The 27313-nt window shown below is 51.0% G+C and overlaps 3 protein-coding genes across 8 annotated transcripts; 2 read left to right on the forward strand and 1 right to left on the reverse strand.

Annotated features, from left to right (window-relative positions):
- Positions 1-1875: 1875 nt before the first annotated feature.
- SYCE2 (synaptonemal complex central element protein 2) lies at positions 1876-13879 on the forward strand. 3 transcript variants are annotated; one of them, XM_015240997.3, is made up of 5 exons: positions 1876-1946; positions 2580-2695; positions 11053-11260; positions 12296-12484; positions 13573-13879. In XM_015240997.3, the coding sequence occupies exons 1-5, from the start codon at positions 1932-1934 to the stop codon at positions 13618-13620; spliced, it is 576 nt and encodes a 191-aa protein (XP_015096483.1). In that variant the 5' UTR covers positions 1876-1931; the 3' UTR covers positions 13621-13879. The 3 variants fall into 3 exon arrangements, with proteins under 3 accessions (XP_015096483.1, XP_006206524.2, XP_072803687.1); XM_006206462.4 differs by having other exon boundaries at positions 11089-11260; XM_072947586.1 differs by lacking the exon at positions 1876-1946 and adding an exon at positions 2012-2190.
- On the reverse strand, positions 12943-19262 carry GCDH (glutaryl-CoA dehydrogenase). 3 transcript variants are annotated; one of them, XM_006206237.4, is made up of 12 exons: positions 19132-19262; positions 18902-19031; positions 18777-18812; positions 18332-18475; positions 18094-18156; positions 17679-17849; positions 16760-16889; positions 16462-16678; positions 15836-15939; positions 15433-15558; positions 14930-15090; positions 12943-13488 (listed from the first exon to the last, which is right to left on the reverse strand). In XM_006206237.4, the coding sequence occupies exons 2-12, from the start codon at positions 18990-18992 to the stop codon at positions 13415-13417; spliced, it is 1317 nt and encodes a 438-aa protein (XP_006206299.1). In that variant the 5' UTR covers positions 18993-19031; positions 19132-19262; the 3' UTR covers positions 12943-13414. The 3 variants fall into 3 exon arrangements, with proteins under 3 accessions (XP_006206299.1, XP_072803685.1, XP_072803684.1); XM_072947584.1 differs by having other exon boundaries at positions 18902-19049; positions 19132-19185; XM_072947583.1 differs by lacking the exon at positions 19132-19262 and having other exon boundaries at positions 18902-19104.
- A 198-nt stretch (positions 19263-19460) lies between these two features.
- KLF1 (KLF transcription factor 1) lies at positions 19461-26949 on the forward strand. 2 transcript variants are annotated; one of them, XM_006206238.3, is made up of 4 exons: positions 19489-19584; positions 23343-23549; positions 24207-25047; positions 26286-26949. In XM_006206238.3, the coding sequence occupies exons 2-4, from the start codon at positions 23463-23465 to the stop codon at positions 26459-26461; spliced, it is 1104 nt and encodes a 367-aa protein (XP_006206300.1). In that variant the 5' UTR covers positions 19489-19584; positions 23343-23462; the 3' UTR covers positions 26462-26949. The 2 variants fall into 2 exon arrangements, with proteins under 2 accessions (XP_072803104.1, XP_006206300.1); XM_072947003.1 differs by lacking the exon at positions 23343-23549 and having other exon boundaries at positions 19461-19584.
- The last annotated feature ends 364 nt before the right edge of the window (positions 26950-27313 follow it).

Genomic DNA, 27313 nt, shown 5'->3' on the forward strand with positions numbered 1-27313 from the left:
AGCCTGTAGGCACCAATCTTCCAGGGGCTCCTCACTCAAATCTTTTGCTTATTTATTTCAAATTAAATAATCCAGTCATATAGAAAAATACTCATGCAATAAGTATGCACCTCTTAAGTACCAGCGGTGTTTATGAACTGAAGGCTCGGCAGTGGGCAAAGCTGGCTCTGGCCCTTGGCTTCAGGAGCTGACACTGGTGGGTGGGGAGGCATGGAGACCTGATGAACAGACAAATACAGAAATGGAGGGAGGGGTAGAGGCCATGTTAAAAGTAAAGGCTGGAGAGGGTGAAGCATGTATAATACAAAGTATAATACAGCGATCACCCAGGAATGCACCCCTACTTCATTCAAATCTGAGCATAGATTATACTTGCTTTGAATCTTTCACTTCAGATCTATGTGACTAATAGTTTGAAGACCCTATGGGCTTGTCCTAGTTTCTTTTGCCTCCACCCCACTAAGGTTGACCTCCAGAATTTGGTATTTTATCATTCTCAGGTGTTTTTAAACCTTTGCTACTTACATGTGTTACTTTAACAAGACATAGTTTCATTTTGCATGTTTTCAAAAGTTACACAAACCCTTGCACCTAAAAATTCTGCATTTTTGTTGCCTTTTTTTTTTTTTTTTTGGTGTGTGTGTGTTGGTATGCATGCTTAAAGGTAAGTCTGAGATTTTTCTCAGTAGATAATCCTCCAATCTTCAAATCTGATGCTGGAGTAGGATGTATCTTGTTTAACTTGGAACTTTGCCACAAATTACTAATGTTAGCTACTGTTTATTAAATGTATTCCAGATGTCTATCCCTGAAGCCCTTACAATAGTCTCATGTTTTAGGTTTTATTGCCTCAGTAATAGACAAAGATGAATTTTGAGAGTGAGTGGCAGTTTTCTGATTACCCCCATTGGTAAGAGGCAGCCCAGATTCAAACCCATGTTCTCCAGAACGTTGGTGTAAAGGTGTGTGCCCTAGTGTGTGTGCCCAGGGACAGGGCTCTGCACAGAAGGGGTTGAGCAATGTGAGCAGATTCCTGCTGGCTCTATATAGAAAATATAGGTGTCCCGGAGAGGAGCCCCACCTCCTTCCCAGTCAGTTGGAATAAAGTCCAAACCTCTGGCCTTGGACCCCAGCCCAGCCCCTGTCCAGTTCTTCATCTGTCACCTACTGCCTCCCCCAATCTGCTCCCCACCAGGCCAGGCTGCTCCTCAAACATACTGAGCTTATTCGGATCTCAGGGCCGAATCACCATTTCAAGTTGTTTGCCCATTTTAAAAATGAGTTTTCTATCTTACTGAGCTGCAAGAGGTCTTTGTAGATGCTGAGCACAAGCTCTTAAATATTTTCTCCCAGTCTGTGGCTTCTCGTGTGTCAATTATTATTACCGTTTTCACTATTAATTCATTATTGTTACTATTACTATTATTATTAAGCGGTATGGGCCTAACTTTTAGGGCCAGCCCCGCCATGCTTTCAAGGAACTTCTGGTTTTGAAGTGCAGGTAACTGATTCAAGGTGGTAATTGCATAAATGTTTTCACTGAAGGCAACAGGTTGTAATCAAGGAATAGCAACGGTCAGAACTTTTTATTGGAAAGATTCCTTTGGGAGGAGCAGAGGAACTGAAACGTAAACGATGAAAGCAAGGTCAGCAGGATTCCCCTCTTACATTGGACCCTCCTGGACCCTCACACGTGTGCACACGCACACGCAGAGACCACCGGCTCCTCCCAGCTGTGAGGGCTGCGCGCGCAGCCCCTGGAGAGCCTAACCGCCGCTCAACGGCCAACCCCGCCCCGCTGCGCGCGCAAGTTCCCCTAAAGGGGCGGGGCCAGGAGTGCGCGCCTCAGCACGTGCGTGGGGGCGAGGCGTTCCAGGGGCGGGACCGGCGCGTGCGCAGTGGGCGCAAACGAGAAGGCGGGAAAAGACAGGATGGAGCGACACGGGGTACGCGGCGCTTGTTTCCTTCGCGTGGGCGGCGGTCAGACGGACAGGGAATGGCAGTGATCTCATGCTTCCCTGGCGGACCGGAGCCCGGTCGCCTGTCTCTTGCCATCGGTGGCTTCTCGTCCGGCTAGGCCCCGATTTCCTGACTGACAGACCTGGCCCTGACTAACAGACCAACTGTGTGACTGACGCGCTCAGCCCAGACGAGGACTGACTTACACGCTTGGCGCGTGGAAGGAGTAGGGTAGAGACAGACTCAGACACTCAACGCGCCTCACCCATTTCTTTTCTTCTTTTTCTCTTACCTCTTCTCCCTCCTCGAAGGATTCAAGCCGACCAACACCCCAGTTAGGAACCCAGCCCCTCCAGCGCCCCATCCGGAGCCCCTGCATTCACCCCAGCCCCTCTGGGTCTCCCCATCCCAATCCTGTACCCCTGGCACAGGGTCCCCCTACCCCACCGCCCCAGTCCTCATGGTGCTGCCCCAGCTCCACCCGTCTCTTCTGGGGGTCCCCACCATGCCGCAGAGGCACACAGGGTTGTCAAGGGTTGAAGGGGCGGGAGGTGAGGAATCTGACTACTTCTAGCCCTCCCTCCCTCCTTCGACCTCTCAATTGCTGGCTATGCTCACAGGTGGACATGCCCCACATAGAGGGCAAGGACCAGGAGCCACAGCTGTTCAGGGAGAGCAAGGAGCAGCAACAGGGCGAGGAGAACCGTGAAGAGGAGGCTGGTCGGGGACCAGCTAGGTGAGGAAGAACCAGCCCAACGGGTCCAAACAGACCCCTGAGTCCTCATTCACCCTTTTCTTCCACAAGACCCTACCAGTGTCTTCTCTTGGTGTATTTGTTGCTCATACTTGTCCAGCATCTCCCATGTGCCTGGGATATAAGTGCTGGGGACACAGCAGTGAGCTGACATTCTGGAGGAGGAGAAGGTCTATAAACTCAGAAATATACAGTAGTCAGGGGAGGGGGAGGGAAATAGGGGTAAAGCACATGCTTAACATGCATGGGGTCCTGGTTTCAATCCACAGTACCTCCATTTAAAAAAACAAAAAGAAAAAAGTAGCCAGGGGATGCTAAGTGCTATGGGGGAAAAATAGGGAGAGAGTGACAGGTGGCCAGTTTAGATCAGAGGGTCGAAGAAGGCTCCATGGAAGAGGTGACAAGTGAACCATGAGGGTAGAGACAACTATGCTACAGGCAGAGAAACAGCAGCTTCAAAGGCCCTGAGGAAGAACTATGCTAGAGCAGCCTGAGTAAGAAGGAGGTAGGCAGACAGGTAATGGGACTTTGGATGATAATTACCCATGAAAAAGTTTGGAATAGAGAAGTGACAGGAAGTGACTACAGCAGGGTGAGGTCTGTTGTTAAAGTTTTATTGGAACAGGGCTGCTTCTGCAGAGGTGAATTGTTGTAACTGAGACCATATGGCCTGAAAAACAAAAGATTCCTATCTCACCCTTTGTAGAAGTTTGTAGGCCTCTGGACTAAAGTATTAAAAGGCTCCCTCTGGCTGCCATGTAGAGAATAGATTATTGAAGGTAGGCTTGGAAGCAGGGAGGCCAGTGATAAGGCAATTGAAATAATTTAGGTGCAAGATGACTCTGACGTGGATCCCAGGTGGATCCCTGGAATTGATGAGAAGTGGTCAGATTCTGGATAGATTTAAGAAAATAGAACTAACAGAAATTGCTAATGGAGTCAATGTTGGAGTGAGAGAAAGAGCAGGGTCAGGGATGACTTTCAAAAGATGTTTTTGTCCTGCACATTAATTTACCAGATATTTATTGATAGTCTCTTTTGCCCAGGCACTGTTTTAGATGCTGGGGGTACAATAGTGAACAAATCAGAATTCCTGCTCTCTTGGAGCTGATTTTCTTTCACGTATCAGTGTGCACTTAAGGTTCCTCCATGTCTTTTCATGGCTTAATAGCTCATTTCTTTTTAATGCTGAATAATATTCCCTGTACCATGTGGTACATTTTCACAATGTACCACAGTTTATCTACTTGCCTATTAAAGGACATCTTGGTTGCTTCCAAGTTTTAGCAATTATAAATAAAGTTGCTATAAACACTCACATGCAGGTTTTGTATGGATGTAAATTTTCACCTCCTTTGGGTAAATATCAAGGACCACAATTGCTAGATCATATGGTAAGAGTGTTTTTAGTTTCATAAGAAACTGCCAAAATATATTCCAGAGTGGTTCAGCCCTTTTACATTCCTGTCCTCAGTGAACGAGAGTTCCTGTTGCTCTACATCCTCACCAACATTTGGTGTGGTCAGTGTTTTGGATTTTCCCCCATTCTAACAGGCGTGTATCAGTATCAGTGTTGTGTTGACTTACAACTTCCTGATGAGGTATGAAGTTGAACATCTTTTCATATGCTTATTTGCCATCTGTATATCTTTTTTGCTGAGATGTCTGTTCAGATCTTTTGTCCATTTTTAAGTTGGGTTGTTTGCTTTCTTATTGCTGAGTTTAAAGTGTCCTAGTATATTTTGTATATCAGTCCTTCATCAGGTATGTGTTTTGCAAAGATTTGTTCCCAATGTGGCTCTTGTCTTTTCATTCTCTTAACAGTGTCTTTTGCAGAGCAGAAGTTTTAAATTTTAATGAAGTCCAATTAACCATTTTTTTCTTTTGATATTGTGTCTAAGAAGTCACTACCAAACTCAGGGCCATCTATATTTTCTCCTATGATATCTTCCAGGAGGATTAGAGTTTTTTGTTTTACATTTAGGGCTATGATATCGATTTTGAGAGAATTTTTGTGAAAGGCGCAAGGTCTGCGTCTAACCAGTTTTTCTGCATGTGTGTGTCCAGTTGTTCCAGCACCATTTGTTACAAAGACTCTCCCTTCTCCACTGAATTTTCTTTGTTCCTTCGTCAAGGATAAGTTTACTATATGTGTGTGGGTCTATTTCTGGGCTGTCTGTTCTGGTCCATTGATATGTTGTCTATCCTTTCACCAGTACCACACTATCTGGATCACTGTAGCTTTGTAGTAAATCTTGAAATCAAATGGCATCAGTCTTCCAACTTAATTCTTCTCCTTCAGTATTGTGTTGGCTATCCTGGGTCTCTTGCCAAGCTGACTTTCTAAAAGATAGACAGTATTTTTAATGTGATTTTAACTGGTGGCAAAGTGATGTGAAGAAACAAAACAGAGAAGGAGCAACTAGAGGGACAGGGAGTTTAGTTGGAGATCTCTAAGGAGGTGACATGAGAAGGAGCCAGCCAGGAGGTACCCATGGGCCCAAACATTCCAGGCAGAGGGAGCCCCCGTTACAAGTCCCTGAGGCAGGAGTAAGCTTGGTGTGCTCACAAAACAGTGGGAAGGCCAGTGTGTCAGGCATTGTGATTGGTACTAGGGGTAACTTGGGCACATCGGACAGAAACCCTCATACCCTTCCAGTGCTCCCATCTGACTGGAAGGCATATATTGAACAAGTACTGACAGAAGAGGTCGGGGTCCTGGGAAAACATTTCCCCTGTGGTCAGCCAGCACTAAATGAGTGCCCTCGAATAGGTGATGCTAAGTCATAAGGTGACAGAGAGTCGGTGCTGAGTAAGCTTGGGTTTGGAAAGAGGAACTGAGAGAATAGCTCATGCAAAGCCCCTGCCCATGGCTTCAGGGAGCTGAAGGCAGGCCCGTGTGGCATGGGCAGGGGCGTGAGTGCAGGAGGAGGGCTCAGCAGGGACCAGGTCACGGCATTTTGTTGGCTATGAACTTGATCCTGAGGATTTTTTTTTTGTAACAGCTTTATTGAGCTGTAATTCACATACCATACAATTCACCTACTTGAAATGTACAATTCAGTTGTTTTTAGTATATTGACAGAGCTGTGCAACCATCACCACAGTCAAATTTATAACATTTTCATTGCCCTAAAAAGAATCCTTGCACCCCTTAACCATCACTGCATCTTTCCCAGTCCCTGGCAATCACAACTCTACTTTCTGTCTCTACAGATTTGCCTCTGCTGGATATTTCATATAATACTGGAGTCATACCCTTATGTGGTCCTTTGTGACTGGCTTCTTATTACTGAGTATGATGTCTTCAGGGTTCACCCATGTTGTAACATGTATCAGAACTTCAGTCCTCTATGTGGCCGAATTATATTCTATATTATGGATCTACCACATTTTATTTATCCATTCATCAGCTGATGGAAATTTGGGTTGTTTCTGCTCTTTGGCTCTTGTGAGCAATGCTGCTATGAACAGCCATGTATTAGTTTTCATTTCTCTTGGGTAGATACCTAGGAGGGTGAGAAAAGTGACATGCATTCCTGTTATAAAAAGACACTGGCTGCTTTGTGGAGAATGCGTGAGAGAGGGCATGAGTGGACCTGGGAGGGAGGTGGGAGGCTCCTGAGAGGGTGGCATCTAGCAGGGTAGATGGAGAGAAGATGCAGGGGGCAGTCATTTAGTGAGGCATGAGGAAGAGGATGAGCTGAGGTTGTCTCCCAGCTGCAGTGTGCTGGAGCCAGCTCCTCCCAGCAAGAGCCAGTTCTACTCATCTCTTCTCAACCTGGCATTTAGTGACTTCATGTTGGTAGCTTGAAATTGGCTATAGTAGGAGTCTTTGCACCATGGAAATTGGCAAACACTACAAATCAAGGCTTCCCCGCTCTCCCCACCCAGAGAGCCAGTTGCTAAATGCTTACCAGCACACTGCTGCTCCTCAATTTCTGGCTTGAGGTGGCTTGCAGCAGGTGATGGTCTCCCTGGCAGAGGTGAGAACACGGGTTCCATTTTGCCCTTGTTGAGTATGAGGTGGCCGGAGACATGCACATGAATGCGTCCAGGACAGGGTTGGACTTTCTGACTCGGAACTCAGGGTGGGGCCAGGGCTGGAGATGGGAGTCACTGTTCCAGTGAAGCACCTCACCTGGGGATAGAATGAGGCTTGGGACAGGGCCCTGGGGACTCCAGGCAAAAAGCCAGCTTTCTCTGGCCTCCCAGCTTCCTCAGTTGTAAATCAGGCCACAGGGTGGAATGGTTTCCAGGTGTGTGCTGTCAATTGGTGACCAGAAAAAAAGAAGGAAATGGCTGAAGTAGTTTGTTTGATAATGTCTTCCTGCAAGTAGCACATTTAGACCAGGATCTAAGTGGTGAGGAGACAGAAAATTGCAAATCATTCAGAGACTTCAAGGATTTCCAAAAGAGCTCTGGGCCTAGAAACAGATGGGTTAGAACCAGTGCAGGGACCAGTTAATAGATCCAGCAGCAGACTCTCAGTGACATGATTAAAATGTGAACACATTTCGGGAGAGAAAAGCAGAGGGTAAAAGGAACAGGCTCGGCAGCTTCGATTCAAACCTTCCCCCTTCCTGGCTGTACTTCAGCAAAACATCATTTTGCTCAAGCGCCAGAGATTCTGTTGTGTTTCTCCTTGAATGTTTGATTAGCTTGCCTCTCCTCCTGGGACTGCTGCCTGCGGTGGTCATAAGTGGCTGGCGGATTGTTTACTTGTATATCTGTTCGAGGCCACAGAGGGAGGGCTCCACCGGCAGGCGGCTCTGGCTCACACGCCTGCCAATCACAGCTTTACCTGGAGCGAACAGATGGTCTCTTCACTTAGACCCATTTCCTCTGCCGTTCCCGGGCCCCCTGCCAGGCTGGGCCCGGCTTGGGATCTATGTCCTAATCCTCAAAGCCGAATTACGGACTCCTTAGAAGGACAGACCATCATAGATGAGCACAGGGATGTGTTCACAGCCCCCACCCCGACCCCCCCACTGCCCAACCCAGAGCACAAGGGGCCTGCTGTGTTGGGCCAACTTCCACTCCCTGGCCTCCAGCCAGGCTTGGGCAACAGAAGCAGGTCCGGGAATGGGGGAAGCCAGTAGAGAGGACACGGTGCATTTTGTTTATTAAAGTTAATTGGTGAATGCAGGCCCAGGGAAGCCTATGATTCATTAGCATCCTGATTAATATGCAGCTGCTGAATATTAAGAAAAATGAAATAGAAAGGAATCAATCCCCAAAGGAGAGGTTGGGGGAAATCAAGCAGCTCTCTGCAGACATCTGATGCAGGCCTTTGTCCCACAACGAAATTGGAATGAGCTGAATTCAAGTGATTTTTCACCATTTGTGTAGCTGCCACAAAGACCAGTTCCAGCCTCATCCCTTGAGCCAGAGAGAGGAGTGACTTTGAACAGTTAGCAACTCAAGCAGTTTGTGAGCAATTACACAAAAAGAAGCACCGGGTTCTATCATTGATTTTAATTTCAGTATCCTTACATTGTTGGGATAACAAAGCAACTGCAGGTACAAAGTGGCTCAAGAGCAAGAATGTTACACCAGGCTCCGAGGCAGTAGTTCATTCATTTAGGTATTCCGGGAACATGAACATTTGCGATGCCTTTGGAATGAGTGCAATGCAGTCCCTGCCCTGAGCATACACGGTGACCTGGGGGGAACTGACATGTACAAACTGGCAGTGCTGTGATTAGTTAGCAAAAGTATGGTGGAGATGCTCAGAATGTTGCCTCCTGAAGTTGACAGAAAGGGAAAATCATTTCAGGTGAAGTCTGATGGGTTTGGTGTAACTGTGGAAGGTTCCAAATCACTAGGGGTGGAGGGTGAAAAGAAGTGGGGGCCAGGGCCCTGAAAAGCCTGCTGTGCTGTGCTAGGGAATTTACTTGATCCTGTGGTTGGTGGGGGCTCTTGGAGGCTGGGGAGCAGGAACAGGAGTGCAGTATCAGATTTCAGGTCTAAGGTCACTAGGGCCCAGATGAGAGTGATAGGCATGGAGTTGTAAATGGTTGTAAATGGGGGAGATGATAGGTTTGGGAGAAATAAAGGAGGTAGAAATGAGACTTTGTGACAGGATACAGAGGAACAGAGAGAAGCCAGGCTCCAGGCTGACTGCTAAGTTTCTAGTTGATAACCAGTTGGCTTTTGGTGTCATTCAAGGAAATGAGCAGGGAAGACAATATTGGGTTTGGGGGGAAATAATGTTGATGTGCAAATTTAGAGGCATTTGAGATGCCTCTGGGACAGCCAAGTGGAGAAGACCCAGAGGCAGTCAGGTGTGTTGTTGGGAGCTCGGGAGTTAGGCGTGGGCTAGCGATGGTGTTTGGGAGATGTGGAAGTCTGGATGATAATGAAAGTCCTTGCTCGTCATTCATTCATTTACTCAATGCTTTCATTATTCTTCACGTGAGGGATAGGTACTTGGGACAGCAAAATGTTTTTTAACAAGAATGCTCAGGGAGCCTTTAGTTGGTCCATTGTTTTCTACCTGACATGTCTTTGCTATAAAATGCCTGCCTCAGTCAGAGGCACACTCTCGTCTTGACAAATGCACTGAACACAAGTGTCTGGGCTTGGAGGCAGATGAACATGCATGCTTTGTGTGAAGCCAGAGGAAGGAGGCATAAATCAGAGGGAAGTTATCTTTCATTCATTCAACAAACAGTGGAGGACTAACTATGTGCTGGATGCTGGGAATGCAGAGGTAAACAGGACACAGCCCTCTGGGGAGAGAAGGGTCTTAACAGTGACAAGCACACAGTGGTAGAGATGGGCTCAGGGTCATAGCTGGCTTCTCAAAGGAGACAGTGGTCTGGGGTAGGCCTCACAGGTCAGAGAGCAAATACATGCAAAAGCCCAGGGGCAAGAAGCAATCCGGTAAGGAAAACATAAGGACCACGACACAGCCAGTGTCTCGGGCCTGAGGACCTTTGTGCAAATGAGAGCTGTGGCTATCCTGGCTCTTGTGCATCCAAGTTTCAAAGTGCTTGTATCCTGAGCCAAAAGGAAGAGCTCAGGCAGTTGGGGAAAAGCCAAGAAACATAGTTGTCTGGAGAAAGCATCTGAAAATCAGGATGTGTTTTTCTAAGTATCAGTGTCTGGCTTGCAGTCATGGCTGACTCTATGATTGTGTGTGAACCGGTGTATTGAGGAACTGCTGTATTGTCACCTCCGAGTCTCAGCCGTTCAGAGCTGGAAGCACCTCAGGGGGTAAGGAGGAAACTAAGGGCCCAGGGGAAAGCAGGATTCAGGGAGTCAGGCCACCTGGGTGCCACACCCAGCTCTGCCAGTGACTGGCTGGTGATCCTGAGAAAGTGACACAACTGCTCTGAGCCTGTGTCCTCAGCTATGGGGTAAAGATAATAGGGACAGACCCCAAAGTGTGGTCATGAGGATGTAGCAAGAAGAGGCATGTAACTTAGCATGGTATGTGGCAGATAAAGCAGGGAAATGTGGGGGAGCTTACCATAATTTTTTTCTTAATTTAAATCACCATTGGGTCTGCTGAGCAGATTGCAACTTTTTTTTACATGAACCTCATTCATAATGCGTTACCCACAATTTCCACTTTCATGTTTTTAAAGCGGAGTGAAAACTCACAGGCCTTGACAAAGCGATCTGTATACAGAATCCTTCTAGATTTTTATGTTCTTTGCCCCATATATAGTTGTCTCCCCCATACTTGATTTAATAGTTGTTTTATTAAGTTCTTTATTCATTCCATTAAGCTTTAGACAGCTGTCACTTTTTCACCATTTCACTAGCTAACAAGCTAATTGACTGACTTGCATCATTGTAGTCATGTGTACAGTGTGGGACAGACCTAACTGTCTAGGGGGGCATTTTTAAATTTTTATGTTTTAACATAACTACCTCTTGACAGGCCACCTCACCGGGTAAGAGCAGAGACATGCAGGTACACTGGCTCCAGATGGTCTGCATACTGTGAGCATTACCCAGATTTAGAAAGGGATGGAAAAAGATGCAGCAGGTTGGTGACGGGAAGATCATCTAAGAAAGCATCAAACTATTTTTAATAGTATTGATGCTTATTTCAAAGCAGCAAGTTGGCGTAATAAAACAACTGTGGGCTTTGGAGTCAGGCAGATCTCCTTGTACTGGAAACTTGGGCAGATTGTTTGTGCTTCTGGGTCTGATTTCATTTATAAGATGGGGATGCCGTCCCTGCCTCTCAGGGGTGTATATGAATGAAATAAACAAGTGTCACCCATGAGAGACACACAACACGGCTTCTCCTCCCACCATAGAGCTAATTGAGACCACTCTCAGGAGAGTTTGGCGCTGATCTCAGTTTCCTACACTTTCAGAAGTCAGGTTTCTAGCCCCTCTGTCGCCACCTCCAGTGCCAACCGCCAGCTGATGATGCTGGAAGGGAAGTCGGGACCCTTTTCCTCTCTGGACTCGAGCATTGACATCCTGAAGAAGAGGGCCCAGGAGCTGATCGAGAACATCAACGAGAGCAGGCAGAAGGACCACGCGCTCATGACCAACTTCAGAGACAGCCTCAAGATCAAGGTGCGAGATTCCTCACACTCACTGTGAAGCCCCAGTGAAGGTGGGGTGTTCCTCATGCAAAAGTGAAAGGCGGGGGTGGGGGGAAATGAAGGCAATAGCTGTCATGTTCCCTGCGTGGTGCTAGGCAATTTGCCCATTGTACTTCATTTCATCCTGACAGCAATCCTGCAGAGACAGAACCCATTTTGCAGATGCGAAAAATGAGGTTTGGAAATAACTTGCCCAAGTCCAAAAACTAGGATGAAGAGCCAAGATCCATTTGTACCCACAGCCCAGCCCCTTACTTCATGCCAGGGCTAACGGCTGTGGGAGTAGGGGGTTGAGGCATAACCTGAGTTATTACACCCATCTGTCCTCCAGAAGTCCAATGATTTGTGACAGGAGAGTAGAGGTCCCGGGACATGCCTGGGGCTTGTGTCTAACAAAGCCTGATGTTATGTTCAGATCTGATATTAATGGCTGTCCCTGATGCTTCTTCAGAATGCATAATGGGGGGGGTGCGAATATAGCTCAGTGGTAGAAAGCATGCTTAGCATGCACAAGGTCCTGGGTTCAATCCCCAGTACCTCCATTAAAAAAAAAAATACATAATGGATCCTGTGAGTGGGACAGCTTGTTGATTCTACATGTCATCTCTCAATGACAGACTGACTTTTTTCCCTTTTTATGCCCCCCATCCCTACCTACCTGGTACATAGAAAATTTAGACAGTAGAGAAAAATATAAAAAGGCAGAAAAAATATAAAAACATTCATATGATACCACCACCCAGAGCCACTTGGCTGTATGTTTTCTTCTAGTCTCTGCTCTGTGTACTTTCCTCCTAACCTGCTTGAGCTTATACTATTTACATAATTTTGCACCTTGCTTTTTAAAAAGAAAAGTTTAACCTGTAGGCAGTTTCACCTCTAGTCACTGGAGTTGTTTCTGCCACTTTTATAAGAGAAACTGCAGAAATCTTAAAGAGCCATCTAGAACAATGTCTTGTGATGCCTCTTGTTTGCTTTTCCAAAAACACACCTTATTCTTTAAAAGGTTTCAGACCTGACAGAGAAACTAGAGGAGAGGATGTATCAGATCTATAATCACCACAACAAGATCATTCAGGAAAAGCTCCAAGAGTTCACCCAGAAAATGGCAAAGATCAGTCATCTGGAAACAGAGCTCAAACAAGTGTGCCACACTGTGGAGAACGTGTACAAAGACCTGTGCGTCCAGCCTGAGGTATGACAAAACTCATGCACGTGGGCGCAGCCTGGGGAAGGAGAGTTATAGCAGCAAAGATGAAAATCAATGTCAATAGAAAGCAGGGGCATTAGCCCCGGCCGCCCTAAACCCCACAGGGGCCACCACCACCACGAAACCCTTGATGATCCCCATCTCACTTGTGACCTTGTGCTCCCCTGTCTTGTGAGAGCTGGACCATCATTTCCCATGCTGTGTGTCAGCTCTGTGGTGATAGAAAGGACAAAGTCCCCCCTGCCCTCAGCCCGGAGCCCTGGGCAGTGCCTAACCAGGTTTATTTATTACAGCCGAGCCCAGGACTCAGCCACAGACCAGATCACTCAGGAGCAGGGGAAATCCCCGCCAGGTCCCAGCCCACTTCACCACCCTGTGTTTCTTTTTCCTGTGACTGAAATAACTTTCGGTGGTTACAAGTAAATGTGTCCAACACTGTGGGGTCAAGCATGCAGACTTTATTATCTCTCCTTCCCCTTTGCTCTGCTCCAACGTCCAGCATAAGGCACTTACCCACATGAGAGGGTCAGAGGGCGCACAGTGAACTCTTGGGGTGTGTATTGGGGGGCAGTTTGCTTAGGCAGACACCAGGTGGGTCTCACAAGTTGCCTCCGTGTCACTCTCGTTCCCTCTCCCTGATACCCTGTCAAGAGAAGCTTCTGTTCCAAGGTAAGTGAGTCTGTTCCCATCCATAGTTAAAAGTGACTTGAGAAACTCAGTACAGAGAGTCCCCTCTTCTTTTTAAGGAACACATTTGAATGACTTCAAAAGGGAAATTTTGATATTTAAAAATCAGTGTCTCTCACTTCCCACCATAAGAATTGGCTCCATCTGCCACCTCTCTGGCTCAGCTCAGAGCACAGCATCTCCCTGGGAAGGAGCTTGGTACCACCCAGGCTCCCGGGTGAAGTGTGTTCACTTGCTGGCCGTGAACGCCTGGATCCCTGTGATCGCCCTTCCAAGTATCAGAGCATGAATATCATGAGTGCCTGGGAAAGATAAATGCAGAGTTGGTTTGGAGTCTTAACGGCTCACAACCTCCCTTTAAGTTCAATCTTCATGTTCCCCCACAGGCTACTATTTCGGAAGAAGAACAGACCCACAAAGATGGAGAATGCTGACAGCTGCCAGGAGAGCCCCTCTTAGTGACAGCCACCAAGGGAAGGCTTAGAGGCCCCCGTTTAGGCTATGATGAGAAAATTGTTTTTCAGAGTTCTGCAATGCATCTTGGCAAAAAACAAACAAACAAAAACCCAAAGCTCCTTGTGCCAGGCCCAAAACTGCAGGAAGTCCAGCCCCCGCCTTTGGCCCAGCTTTGGTGCTCCCACAGATTCACTCCACCCCCAACCCCACACAGTTGATTAAATGTTTCATTTTCAACCCAGCCATGCTTCCTTCGGGCAGAGGTGGAGAGAGTTGATGGGCTTTGTGGAAACGTATCAGGCCCCTCCTCACCCACAGGAGGGATGGGAGAGCAAATATGAGACAACTGCTTGTCCCATCTGACCCCCAGCATCCTGGAGCCACTGCCCCACAGCCCATCCCATGCCCTCACGTCTAGGTAACACTTTACAGCCCTCAGTGTTTGCATTTGCTTTTCCTCAGCTCCCAGGGGTGGAAGGCAGAGATCATGGCCTCCCTTTTAGGGAGCAAAATAACCGTTTTCTTGCTAAAGGTGCAAATCTGACCCTGCCCCTCCCCTGCATAAAGTCATCTGAAGATCCACCCTGCTTGTCCTCAGGGTACCTGTCCTCAGGGTCGTTCTCGCACCTGTAGGATCACCCCCCTGCTGTTTCTGGAACGTTCCATCCAGAATAGCACATGGATGCTATTTAACCATCTCTGCCCAGGGAGCTCCTACACCTCCCTCAGAGCTTAACATGGTCCCACTTCCTAAGAGATCTGAGCACCTGTTACATCTCCCTCTATTTCTGTGTGACTCACACTGGAATTGTACATCTTTTTTCTTTTTAATCATCATTTTCTTTATCTGTCCTCCCACGAGGCAAGGGGTTCTGGGCCCCATGTGAGTCACCACCAGTTGCCAGGTACAAACACCTCAGCCTGAAGATGATTTACCGCTTCTCTTTCTCACATAAAATAGGGTGCAGCTGCACTCTCACTGCCTTGCATTCACCAGCTCGCTGGGCACTGGGCCCCACTACGGGGATGCTGGAGGAAGCTGTAAGCAGGCTTCGGAACATCTCTCCTCCAGAGCATAATGGGAGAAAGGACTGGGAGTGTTTCACTTCCACAGTCCCGGTGAGCCACTCCAGATGAGGGATACAGAGTGAGATTTGCCCCATGACACCGCCAGTTGGTGATGGCTGGGAGTAGGACTTGGGCCTGCTTCCCCTCCCCTCCTTACTGCCCCTCTTCCCCAGTGAGGCCACTGTGACACTCCACCCCCTCCAGGGATCTGGCCCTCACCTTCGTAAGTGTTCACAGACTCCAGGTTCATGACATGCCGGATCACGTGATACTCGTCAGAAATCCCATTCCCCCCGAGCATGTCTCGGGCCTGGCGGGCAATGTCCAGGGCCTTCCCACAGTTATTTCTCTTTAGCAGGGAGACCATTTCTGGGGTGGCCCTGGGAACAGCACAGACAGGCAATAAGCACTGGATTACAAAGAACTGACCCTGAGCTGGGTGTCCAGGCATCCCTATGCCCTGGGCCAACCCAACTGGGGGCCAGGGGTGGGGTGGGGAGTGGTTACGGTCGCAGCAGCAGACACCAAGCTTCCAATGAGGGAGAGGCACGGTGGCCCTGGGCCATCAAGGCCAAAAGGGAGAGAGAAAGGGATGGGTCCCCACAGGCCACCAGGAGAGAAGGACTTCTCTCTCCAGGACCAACTGCCACCATGTCCAGAAGCGGCACGGGGTCCTCCTGCCACACCTCCTCCCCGTTTCTCCCCAAACACACAGCCCCTACTTGTCTTGATCCTTCAAGCGGCCAAGTCGCAGGCAGGCTTGAAGGCCCAGTGTGATCTCAGTGAGCATGTCTGCCAGCTTCTTCTGAATCAGTTGGTTCTTGGCCAGTGGGACACCAAACTGGATCCTAGGTGGACAAGGTCAGGGTAAGTATGAGGGGGGGCCCACTCCCCAGCCCCATCCCAGGGTCCCACAGGCCCAGGAAGCCTTCCCAGGCTGCCTCAGCCCCCACTCAGCTCACTCTGGCCCTGCCGCTGACTCAGCCACTCGCTGCTCAGGACTTCCTAGGCCATTTCACAGAGCGGGGAACTTAGGTCTAGTGGACAGGGGCTGGGGTGGGGGGCTTGAGATGGAACCTGAGCCCCGCCACACCCCCAGGAGTTCTCATGGCAGCCCCCACACACCTGTCCAGGGTGTACTGCCGGGCCGTGTGCAAGCAGAACTCAGCGGCTCCAAGCACGCCCCAGGTGATGCCGTAGCGGGCATTGTTTAGGCAGCCAAAGGGACCCTGTAGGGTTAAGAGGGGGCCTCAGCCCCACCAAGAGAAGCTGAGAGGCCCTGTACAGAACTCTTATGTAGGGGGAAGCCCTCTCCCCAGACACCCCAGACATGCAGTCAGTGTAAACGGGGGACTCAGGGTGGCTGTTTAAGTCACACATGGCCCTGGCACCAAAACTCATGCTCATGAAGTCTTGCTCACTGCCTGCAGACTCTGGGTTTGCACACAGTTCTACAGTTCTACCCAGCCCAGGATCTGAGTTAGATGCTTAGATCTAGGGGCTGATGTAAGGAGACAGGAAGATGCACATGCATCAAGGGATTAAGCTGGTTCAGGCCCATGTGTCCCAGGCAGAGCCAGCATGAGTGAGATGGTGGGGCAGCTTCTACACATCAATGAGCCTCTCAGAATCACTACGGTGTGGGCTCTTTGTGTGTCTGTTCCCCAGCTGGGTCCCCAGCATGGAGCCTGCCCAAGAAAAGTGAACCAGTAGGTGGCCTCATACCAGTTCCCAAGGTAGTTGCTGCTCACCGACAGACCAGATGCCTTGGGCAGCACATTCTCCTCTGGCACCTCCACATCATCCATGATAACCATACCCGTGGCTGAGGCCCGCAGAGAGAACTTGCCCTCGATCTTGGGGGCCGAGAGGCCCCGCATCCCCTTCTCTAGCAGGAAGCCCCGAATGCAACCATCTTCACACCGAGCCCACACTACAAACAAGTCAGCCACAGGCGAGTTGGTGATCCTGGAGGCGGGACAGACAGTGAGGGGTCTGGCCACCACCTACTGCCCTTGCCCACCTGCCCAAGGCACTCAGACCCCTCACCAGGTCTTGGTCCCATTGAGGGTGTAGCTCCTGCTGGATAGGTTGTGGCGGGCTCTGGTCTCCATGCTGCCAGGGTCACTCCCATGGTTGGGTTCTGTGAGCCCGAAGCAGCCCAGGAGCTCCCCCTTGGCTGCAGGTGTGAGACAGTGTCATGAAGCTGCCTGATCTCCATTCATTCCCTCTCCTGAAAATTGTCGTCCTCTCCACAAAGCCAGGCCAAGGCAGGTCTGGCCCTGCCCTCATAGCACTCCCAGGTGGTGGGGAGACAGGTCTTACCCAGGCCATAATTACAATGCCATGATGAGGAGAGGCCCCCACAGGAGTCAAGAAGGGGTTATCTAAACTGTCTTGAAGGGCAGTGAAAAGGAGTTAAGCAGAAAGAGGTGTGGAGAAGAACAGAGGGACGAGGTGTGCAAAAGCCCAGTGGTACCACTGAGAATTCCAAGTAGCTGGGAAGGAGCAGTCAGAAAAATGGCCAGAGATGAGGTGGAAAGGTCAGCAGAGGCCTGTTCACATGGGATCTCATGGACCCAGTCAGGGACTTCAGACTTTAAACTTTGGGCTGGAATGGGGAGCACAGAAAGTGAATCATGAGGGATATGATAGTGGTGAGAAAGAGGTAGAGTTAAGAGAGATCTAGGAGGAGGATGTGGGGTATGGCTCAGTAGCAGAGGGCATGCATGAGGTCCTGGGTTCAATCCCCAATAACTCCATTAACCAAAAAAAAAAAAGAGAGAGAGAGAGATCTAGCAGGATCAAACGTGGGGGTGAGGCCCACGGTCTAGCAGGGACCCTAAGTGGCCACTGGTGATATCCTTGAGGTGTGAATAGAAGGCAGGGTTGGGGGACAGCCCCACTCCTGAGTTTCAGACCACTGGGACTGTCTTCCTTCCATCAGGCTCCACAGGCAGCTGCTCACCCAGCCTGGGCAGGTACTTCTGCTGCTGCTCCTCACTGCCGTACGCGTAGATAGGGTACATGACAAGGGAGGACTGGACACTCATCGCTGATCTGTAGCCACTGTCCACCCTCTCCAGCTCTCGGGCCAGGAGCCCATAGGCCACAGATGAGACTCCAGCACAGCCATACCCTGGTTGGGGGCAGGGCAGAAACAGGGCAATGGAGGACAAAGCCCTGCCCAGCTGAGACTAGTGACTCCTAGGGCCCAAGAGACAGAGCCATATATGGGCACCTAAGGAGAACACACAAGGGTTTATTAGTTTCATCCCCTCAGCCACTTTCAGACAGAATAGCAGCCTCTCTACAGGCTGGGAAACTAGGCTCAAGGAAAGGAGGGGACTTGCTAGGACACAGTGGAGAGAAATTGACCCTACCTTTGATAGTGGAGCCCAGCACACCAAGCTCCCCCATCTCTGAGATGACCTCCCGGTGAAAAACTGCAAAGGGACAGATGCACAACTTCAGGCGCAGTCCTGGTCCACTGGAATCCCCACCCCAGGGCCAGAGGTGCCCAAAGGCCCAGCTAGAGCAGGCAGAGCTGATGTGCATGGTAGAGAGTGCAGTTCCAGTAGCAGGAAGATCTCCAGGGGGCCCACCCGCCTGCCTGGGCACCTTCGTTGCGATTGGCCAGCAGGATGCGGGGCATGAGGCGCTCCTGGCAGTAGGTGCGGAAGCTGTCCCTGATGAGGATCTCATCTGCTGTCAGCTGCTCCTCCAACAATAGCGGGTCTCTCCAGTCAAACTCTGGCCGCGAGGCTGAGGCGAAGGTGGAGGGGGTAGGACTCTACTCAAGCCCACCCAACCACCACACCCCCCTGAATCCTCAATCCTCAGTCCCACCCCTCCACCCCTCGTCTCGCTTCCAACAAATGTGGGCTGCAAACAGGACTGACAAAGTAGCCTTTTTTCGGGGAAACTCACTGCCTCAGCGCCTCTGGCCCTGTCCATGGCCCTGCCTCCCCGCCCGGGCTACCCTCGGATTCCGGGACAGAGCCCATCCGGACGGACAGTTGGGCAAGGGTCGAAGAAGACGCGCGGCGCGACGAGGGGTCCTTACACTTGGCTGTTTGGCTCTGCGTCTTCCCGCCCTTCTCTGAAAACACAGAACGGGAAAATTACCCCGGGAAAGTTCCTGAGCCTCAAGTTTCTCCCTCCCCGTCCCACCCCTGGCCCAGCACTGACCGGTCTGCGCCGCCGCTGAGCTCCATGAGCGAAGGACGCGCAGATCGGGTCCGCGGCTCAGTAGCCGCGCGTAGACGCCTCTCAGGGCCATGTGGGCAGCGAGTGGGCGAGCGCAACAACCACGGCCCACCTAGAGGAGTGGAGGCGTCTGAGCGGAGCGGCTCCCACCAGCTGCCCTAGCCCTTTGCACCCCTCGCCCCTCGCCCCTCGCCCCTCTCGCCAGTCCACACCTGAAGCCTTTCGGCTCACGGAACAGGATACAAAGCAACTGACCAAGGCTTTTGACCTCCGGCGAGGGTGGGCGGGGCAGAGGATGAATAGGGCTTGTCATTGGTTCGTCCTAGTACCCCGCTCCTTCACGGCTCTGCTTTTTAAAAGGGTTATGGCAGCCGTGCGGGTGGAAGCGGACGCGCCCAAGCCGAGGCTTGTTAGCCTCTTTTAAGGAGCAGAACAGTGACGGGGCGGAAGGCGAGTGCGCCGACCCAATTGGCCAACTGTATTCCTGCTCTGATTGGCCTTAGGATGGGGCTGGCCCACTCCTGGTTGGTCAGTAGTAGGGGGCGTGTGCAGTGGGACTCAGAAGTTAAACCAGGATACTGAGGCACGAGAAAAATGAGTCCTGGAACCCAGGAGCCCAGAACTCGACATCTCCTTTAATGGGCCGCTGTGTATGGAAGGGAGAGGTGGGTTCCAGTGGGCGATCTCAGCCCAAGCTGTCTGCCAGTCTGTCGCAGGAAGCATGTGTAGCCACATGTGACTGCGAGTGACTTGGTGTGATTCCTTGTGCTTTGTGATTCTGTGCGGTTGATTGAACCTGAGTGACTGTGTATCTGTATGTGAGTGGGACTGACTGTGACGTTGTGGGGCTGTTGACTATGGGTGGTTGTGTGCCTATGTAACTGAATGTCTTTTTGGTTTCTTGTCTAATTGTGAGCTTGTGTAATGATATTCTGTGTGGTCATGTGTCTGTGTGATACTATGTGCATGACTGTGTTTTGATGATTTTTCTCTCTGGGTTTGGCTGTTATCTTTGTGTGAATATGACTAGATATTTGTGTGTATATCTGTGCAATTGTGTATACCAGTATGTGTCAGTCTATGTGCAGTTATGTGTGATTGTGAGCTTGAGTGTGACATGAGTATATACCTGAATGAGTGGCTGTGCTCACCTAGATCACTTTTATGAGCATCTGTTTGGTGTGCTTTCGAATCTGAATGCGTCATGCTTGACTATATCTGAAAGTCCAAGACCCATTCATTTCCCAGTTGGGGAAAATAAGGCCCAGAAATCAGAATGGTCTTGCTCAGAGTCACAATGGGCCAGGTGCAGAGCAGGGACCAGTACTGGGATCCAAGCCTGCTGCTTCCCAGGACAGCCTCCTCACCACCCCACCCACCCAGAAAAACCTCTTCCCACATAGGCACTCTGGGTAGTTGTGTGTTAGAGTGTTCTGTCTCACACATCGTCTCTGGCTGAGTATGAGTATGATGAGATTGTGCCCGAATGTGATCACTAGCCTGCTTATCCCCAAGTGCCCGGGGACTAGGTGTGTTCAGACTCTTCCACTTTCTGGGCCCTTTTTGCCCTTAATATCCAAATAAAATGTTTTGAACCCTCCTTCTCATTCAGCAGGGAGTCAGCCCATCACCACCCTGAAATGTCTAGGATTCTGCATAGCTCTTATTCTGAGCACCTCCCTCTGCCTGGAGCCAATGGCCTCCCTCTTTCCATCCCTTCCTTTAGCCAAAGCTCCCTGCTCTGGAGCTGTTGTGGGTGTTGGAGTTCTCTGATGCACAGTGGGTGTAGAGAGTGATGACAGCATACACACTAGGAAACCCAAAGAGTCTCAAGCTATCTTGGAAGACCATCACCTGTACTGGCTGCATGCTCCCAAAGGCCTTATCTCCCAACCAGATGCCCCACTGCCCCTCTCTGAACCCTCATCCTCTTGCCTCACCTTTCAGAACCAAACATGCCTGTTAGTGCCTTATCCTAAATCAAGGAGACCTCTCCCCAAGAGAGACTCTGCTTTCCTATCCAGGAGACCACTCTAATTTCAACCACATAGTTTTGTTGAAGTGAAATTCACATAAAATAAAATAAACCATTTAGAATGTATAGTTCAGTGCTTGTAGTATATTCACGACGTTGTGCAATCACCATCTCTGTCTAGTCCCAGAACACTTCCATCACCCCAAAAGGAGACTTGTACCCATTAAGTAGTCACTCCCCATTTCCTTCTCCTTCCCAGCCCCGGGCAACCACTAATCTTTCTGTTTCTGTAGATTTTCCTATTCTGGACATTTCATATAAATGGAAATCACATAGCATGTGACATTTTGTGACTGGCTTCTTTTACATAGCATGTTTCAGCCATGTTGTAACATGTATTAGAACTTCATTCATTTTTATGGCAGAATAATATCCCATTGTATAGATGGACCACATTTTGTTTATCCATCCGTTAATGGACATTTGGATTGTTTCCACCTTTTGGTGATCATAACTAGTGCTACTGTGAATGTTGGTATACAAGTATTTGTTCATGTACCTGTTTCCAATTCTTTTAAGTATACACCTAGGAGTGAAACTGCTGGATCATACAGTGACTCTATGTTTAACTTTTTGACGAATCATCAAACTGTTTTCCATAGTAGCTGCACCACCAGCAGTGTGTGAAGGTTCTCATTTCTCTGCATCTCACCGACACTTGTTATTTCCTTTTTTTTTTTTTTACTAGTCATCCTAGTGGGTTTGCCAAGCTGGCTTTTACATTACATTTTTGCCCCACCTCCCCTTTTGCAGCACATAATTTTTTGTCTTTTTGTGTGATACATTTATGGTGCCCCAACTCCGGATGTGTCTGTGGTGTGACGTGCCTACATCTCGGTAAGGCTGTATGCCTTTCACTATCAGGGTGTTTAATTCCATGTTAGTGTGGATGTCTGTGTTTGGGTGCGCCCCCTATGGTTTGGCATTACTAGTTGTGCAGTTGTGTGGCTAATTACATACTGTATCAGAGACAGGTGGCTGTGACTCTGTAAGGTTGTTGGTTTTATATGGTACTGTGTGTTACTGTGTCTGTGCCTGATGTATAACTGTGTGCATGACTACATTATTGTACGCTTATGAATGTGGGTTGTATTGATGTGTTTTACACTTTTGTGTCTGAGGCTTCATCTGTGTTTGATGGGGTTGTGTAACTGCATCTATTATAGTTCTGTGACAATATATCCAGGAATTTCCGTGTATCTGTTCAGTTGTGGCTTAATTGTGTCTGTGTGATTGCGTGTGATTTGGGTAACTATGTGATTGTCAGAGCCTGATTATGACTTCTACATCTGAAGGATTGTGTGACTATAATATTGTACGACTGATGTAGTATATGGTTGTTTTCAGGCCTGGGTATTGTATGTCTGTTCATGGTCTCTATGACACACAGATATACAGTTATATGTGCAGGGACCATATGGGGTGTGTGATTTAGGGACTGGGAATTTGTGTGAGTATGTAATCACACAGTTTGTGTGTGTGTGACTATGAATTATGTGTCTGTGATGTGTGTCTCTGTCACCCACCTGGACTCCCTCAGCACCACAGTGGAGGTCTCTGGTGCAGAACCTCATATTGCTCCCCTATATTAGGTAGAATTCAAGCAGCAGCCAGGTTTCCTGCAGGTCAGGTACTTCCTGTGACCCAGTCCAGTGGTCCCATCCCACTCAGGAGTGGGGCTCACCTGCTCCCCAGCCCTCATCACACTGGAGCAGCTGTAACTGCACCAGTCTCAGCCTCCACACAGCCATACTCATGCAGCATACTCATACTTTCCCAGCCCCCACACAGCCATACTCAGGGAGGTGTCTATGGTAGACAGTGATGGCTGATTGGGGGGGGGGGTCTTTCCTGCCACTAGTCTCAGACCAGAGAGATCACAACCCAAGAAAGCTAAAACCAAGCTAATTCCCATCCCCCAGCCCTTTCACTCACTGGGGAAAGAGCCTTGGCTGTTCTGGGCCCCCACCTGATAGCAGCCTCCAACATCTGGGGAGTCTGATAATGCCTGGCTTGGCAGGGAGTTCATGCCAAGTCCCGCCATCAGCACAGTTGCTGCTGTTTACTGGGGAAGGGGAGAGCTGCAAGGCCCTGGTCAGGGGCAAGGGTCTCGAAGCTCCTTCCCAGAATCTCCATTCTGCTCGTCACTCCGCCTCCAGGACAGTAACTGAGAGCAGACCCCAAGTCTCTCCTTTGGGAACCCAGTACCTCACTCTGCCTAACCCTAGAAACCCAAACCTCAGAACCTCCAGCCCCTGAACCCCCAGCCCCTGAATATCTGATTGGCTTTGGATACAGGATCAATCTTTAAGGCTCAGCCCCAAACAGACCTCAGTGAGGTCTGTTCCCCAGAAACGGTGACCCCCGCCTTTGCCTGCCCCTTATCAGGGGCTGCAGCCAATGAGCTGAGGGCAGAGAGGAGCCCTCCAAGAGGCCATCAGAACCTCAGAGCCCACGAGGTCGCCAAGGGAGAGGAGGCCTGAGTCCCAGGGTGGGCACCAGCCAGCCATGGCTGCAGCGGAGACCGCCTTGCCCTCCATCAGCACGCTGACGGCCCTAGGCCCCTTCTCGGACACACAGGAAGACTTCCTCAAGGTGGGGTCAGGTGGGGTCTAGATGGGCTGGCTGGGGTTCCAGGCTGAGGCCACAGAGCTGGGGGATCAGGTCTGCATCTTGTCCTGGAATTCAGAGATCTGGACAGGACTGGGTGTCCTCAGTGCAAGCCACGGGTCTGAACTTAGTCTAAAAGCTTAGACTTAGTCTTCTGTCATAAAATACTGAGTCTGGGAACCAAACAACATGGGGATCTAGGCTTAGTGGGACAACCACAATTACCAGAGGGAAATGGCAGACGTATCTAGGGGACATCCAGGAATTAATCTTGGAATTAATGTTGTTGGGGGACAGGGAAGGAGAGAGAGATTCTGGGGGGGAAACTGAGGCAAGGCTGAGCCTCCCCTAGCCTTCCATTCTTGGCTCTGCCACCCCTTCCCCCATGCCTGGAATGTGGCTCCAGATAATGTAAGTCTTATCTCCTGTCTTCAGCCTGACCCGATAGACCTCTGTCCTTGGAGCTGGAGAGGGGCAGGCAGTGTGAGACAGTGGGACAGAATGACATGACAGACAAGCAAACAAGACCCCTTTACTGAGTCTCCAGCCAGTCTGCCCCATCAGGGCATCTGGCCCCCAACGCCTCTGGGCAGGGTACCTTGGTATTCACTGAAGCCTCCAGCTACGGGCTTCCTCCCACAGTGGTGGCGCACTGAAGAGGTGCAAGACTTGGGCCCAGGACCACCCGACTCCACCAGGCCACCCTTCCACGTGAGGCCTGAGTTGGAGGACACGCCCAGGGAAGAGGAAGACGACGAAAGGGACGCAGCTACCCCCTGGGACCTGGATCTCCTCTTCAACAACTTCCCGTGCCCAGAGCCGGGCGGCGCGCCCCAGATCTGCGCTCCCCAGAACTGCGCTCTGGTGCCTGAGGAGGGCCCCGGGGCGCAATTCCCACCGCCGCTCGAGACTCAGGGCGCGTATGCGGGAGGCCCAGGGCTGGTGGCTGGGCTCTTGGGTCCCGAGGAACACCCGGGCTGGGTGCGCCCGGCCCCACGAACCCCAGCCCCCGACGCCTTTGTGGGCCCTGCCATGATCCCGGCCCCGGAGCCCAAGGCGCTGCCGCTGCAGCCAATGTACCCGGGGCCGGGTGCGGGGTCCTCTAGCAACTATTTCCCGAGGACGGGGCTTTCAGTGCCTGCAGCGCCGGCCACCCCCTATGGGCTACTATCCGGGTACCCCGCGCTGTACCCGATGTCGCAGTATCAAGGGCACTTTCAGCTCTTCCGCGGGCTCCCGGCGCCAGCGCCTGGCCCCGCCACGCCCCACTCCTTCTTGAGTTGTCTAGGACCCGGGACAGCGGGTGCAGGACTCGGGGGGACCACAGGAGACCCAGGAGGGACTGCGGAAGCCGCACCGTCCAAGCGCAGTCGGCGATCGTGGGCACGCAAGAGACAGGCGGCACACACGTGCACGCACCCGGGCTGCGGCAAGAGCTACACTAAGAGCTCGCATCTGAAGGCGCATCTACGCACGCACACGGGTGAGGGGGCGGGGCCTTGGGAGCAGAGAGCGGTCGAAAAGCTGTAAACCAGGAGCAAGGGGCGGGGCTAGAGGCGAAGACCGGGCTCAGGGTGCGGACCCGTAATGCCAAAGGCGGGGCTAAAGCAAAGTCTCGGCGCAAAGGGCTGGGCAGAGGAAGCTGGGGACCCGCCTGGAATGTCAGGAGCTGGACAGGAAGCAGTGCAGAAGGAGGGAAGGGACTGAGGGAGGACCTGGAAAACCCGGGAAGCATTTCAGGGAACTGACGGTTAAAACCTGAGCCAGGGACGGGCGGAGGAGCAGAAAGCCCTGCAAGCTGTGTAGGGGGCGGGGCTAGAGGAGGGACTGCAGGGAGCGGACAGGCTTGGCATACCTGGTGCGGGGCCAAAGACATAGGGTTCAGGTGTGGGGTCAGCGGGAGTAGAGTTGGGGTTCAGGCGATGTAGCCAGTAGTATAAAGGAGGCGGAGCCAGACTGGCATACTGGAGCTCAGGAGATCGGACACAAGGGCAGAGTTAGTTTCAGGGGTCCAGACGTAGAAGTAGGTCCAGGAGAGTAATGGGAAATAGCTGGGAAACTGAGGAGGGTGGGCATAGGAGGAGAAGCTGGGTCTTTAGGAGCCGAAAACGGGCGAGAACATGGAGTAGAGGCGGGGGGGAGAAGGGATGAGGCCTATGCTAGTGGTACGCACAGAGGTTGGGGCCACATGTACAGACCTGTCCAGGGACACAAGGAGAAGGACCCAAGCCTAGCAGGGGCACAGTGTACTCACCAGAGACAGGGCCTGGAAGACCAGGTGGATTTCGGGGTTCTAGGGCCAAGGCCAGGGGTAGGATTGGGCAGCACCTTGAGGGTCCCCTAGTGCAAGGGAGGGGTTCGAACACAGGGGACACTGCCAAAGGACGAAGATTGGGGCAGCATCTGGACACAAGGCAGGGTACCAGGGCACAGGAAGTAGGGATAGTGGTGTAGAGGATGCGACTTATGTCCAGGAAATGAAAATGGGCCTGGTGCCAGCAGGTACAGAAGAAAAAGGGTCGGGGTCGCAGAGGCCAGACCTGAGTGCAGGTTCAGGCCCTCCCCGAGAGTGAATGTGCCTCCTTAAATTTCGCGACCTTGACACCTCACTTGCCTCATCCTAGTTATGGCCAAGGCTGGGCAAAAGAGTGCAGCCAGATGCAGGGGAAGACCCTGGGACCAGGGTGGGCAGTGGCGATCAAGTCTCCCTCGTCCCCCCAGGGGAGAAGCCATATGCCTGCACCTGGGATGGCTGTGGCTGGAGGTTCGCGCGCTCGGACGAGCTGACCCGTCACTACCGAAAGCACACCGGACAGCGCCCCTTCCGCTGCCAGCTCTGCCCACGCGCTTTTTCGCGCTCAGATCACCTGGCCTTGCACATGAAGCGTCATCTTTGAGCCCTGCCCTGGCACTTGGACCTTCCTAGGTACTGGAGTTGGGACAAGAGCGGATCTACATAAGATGGCTTTCCTTTGAATGAATCCTCGTCTGGACTCTTGGCCCCACACATCCACCAGAAGATCAAGGACTGGCCTATAGACTAGGGTGAACCTCCAACGGAAGCTCCCACATGTCCTTGGCCAGAGGGAGCCACACAGTCACGTATGGTCTCATAGACCCAGTGAAATAGACCTCCAAATAAACGGACTCTGATGGATACTTACATACTTCTGACAAAGAGACAGACCCTGAGAGCTGGACCATCAGACCAGCTCACAGGTTGCCTAGACAGCGGGAGGGGTTTCGGGTGAGGCTTCCCAAGGACCCTGATTCTAGAAATCTTCACTCTGTGACTCCTGAAGCTCCACAGTGACTGGCATCTGCTCTGAATGGTTATGGGTCCTGTAAAAACGCCCTCCCAGATAAAGCTTCAGTATTGGCCTGAGTTTGTGGGTTTTGGGTGCTGGAAGATGGGAGAATACTGGGGGGCCATACACACTCACATCCTCATCTCCTAAACCTGCGCAACCCTCCTCGGTCATTGCAATCCTTGTCGCCCCTCCTTTCCCCACACCAAGGTCAGATTACATCGTCCTTGTCTCCTGCCTTGAAACCCAGGGACATTCACAGGGACCGTCTTCCTCCATTTAACAGCCCTCACCCCGTCCCAGAGCCCCAGCATCCTTCACCCTGCCATGATCCAAAGTGACCCTTTGGCTAGCTCCGGCCGCGGCGAAGGCGGGGCGGGGGGCGGGTGCCGGGGAAAACATGCAGAATGAAAGGGGGAGGATCAAGAGCACAAGCGGAAG

Source organism: Vicugna pacos, chromosome 22 (genome assembly GCF_048564905.1).
Source record: "Vicugna pacos chromosome 22, VicPac4, whole genome shotgun sequence".
Taxonomy (NCBI): domain Eukaryota; kingdom Metazoa; phylum Chordata; class Mammalia; order Artiodactyla; family Camelidae; genus Vicugna; species Vicugna pacos.

Excerpts from the sequence above, each read along its gene's own strand:
- GCDH (XM_006206237.4), bottom strand. The coding sequence starts at position 18,992 with ATGGCCCTGAGAGGCGTCTACGCGCGGCTACTGAGCCGCGGACCCGAT. Across the intron at positions 18,813-18,901 it reads CTCAGCGGCGGCGCAGACCG|AGAAGGGCGGGAAGACGCAG; the intron begins GTCAGTGCTGGG and ends CTGTGTTTTCAG. Across the intron at positions 16,890-17,678 it reads GAAGTACCTGCCCAGGCTGG|CCAAGGGGGAGCTCCTGGGC; the intron begins GTGAGCAGCTGC and ends TCACACCTGCAG.
- SYCE2 (XM_015240997.3), top strand. Across the intron at positions 2,696-11,052 it reads GCTGGTCGGGGACCAGCTAG|AAGTCAGGTTTCTAGCCCCT; the intron begins GTGAGGAAGAAC and ends CTACACTTTCAG. Across the intron at positions 12,485-13,572 it reads ACCTGTGCGTCCAGCCTGAG|GCTACTATTTCGGAAGAAGA; the intron begins GTATGACAAAAC and ends GTTCCCCCACAG.
- KLF1 (XM_006206238.3), top strand. The coding sequence starts at position 23,463 with ATGGCTGCAGCGGAGACCGCCTTGCCCTCCATCAGCACGCTGACGGCC. Across the intron at positions 23,550-24,206 it reads CACAGGAAGACTTCCTCAAG|TGGTGGCGCACTGAAGAGGT; the intron begins GTGGGGTCAGGT and ends TTCCTCCCACAG. Across the intron at positions 25,048-26,285 it reads GCATCTACGCACGCACACGG|GGGAGAAGCCATATGCCTGC; the intron begins GTGAGGGGGCGG and ends TCGTCCCCCCAG.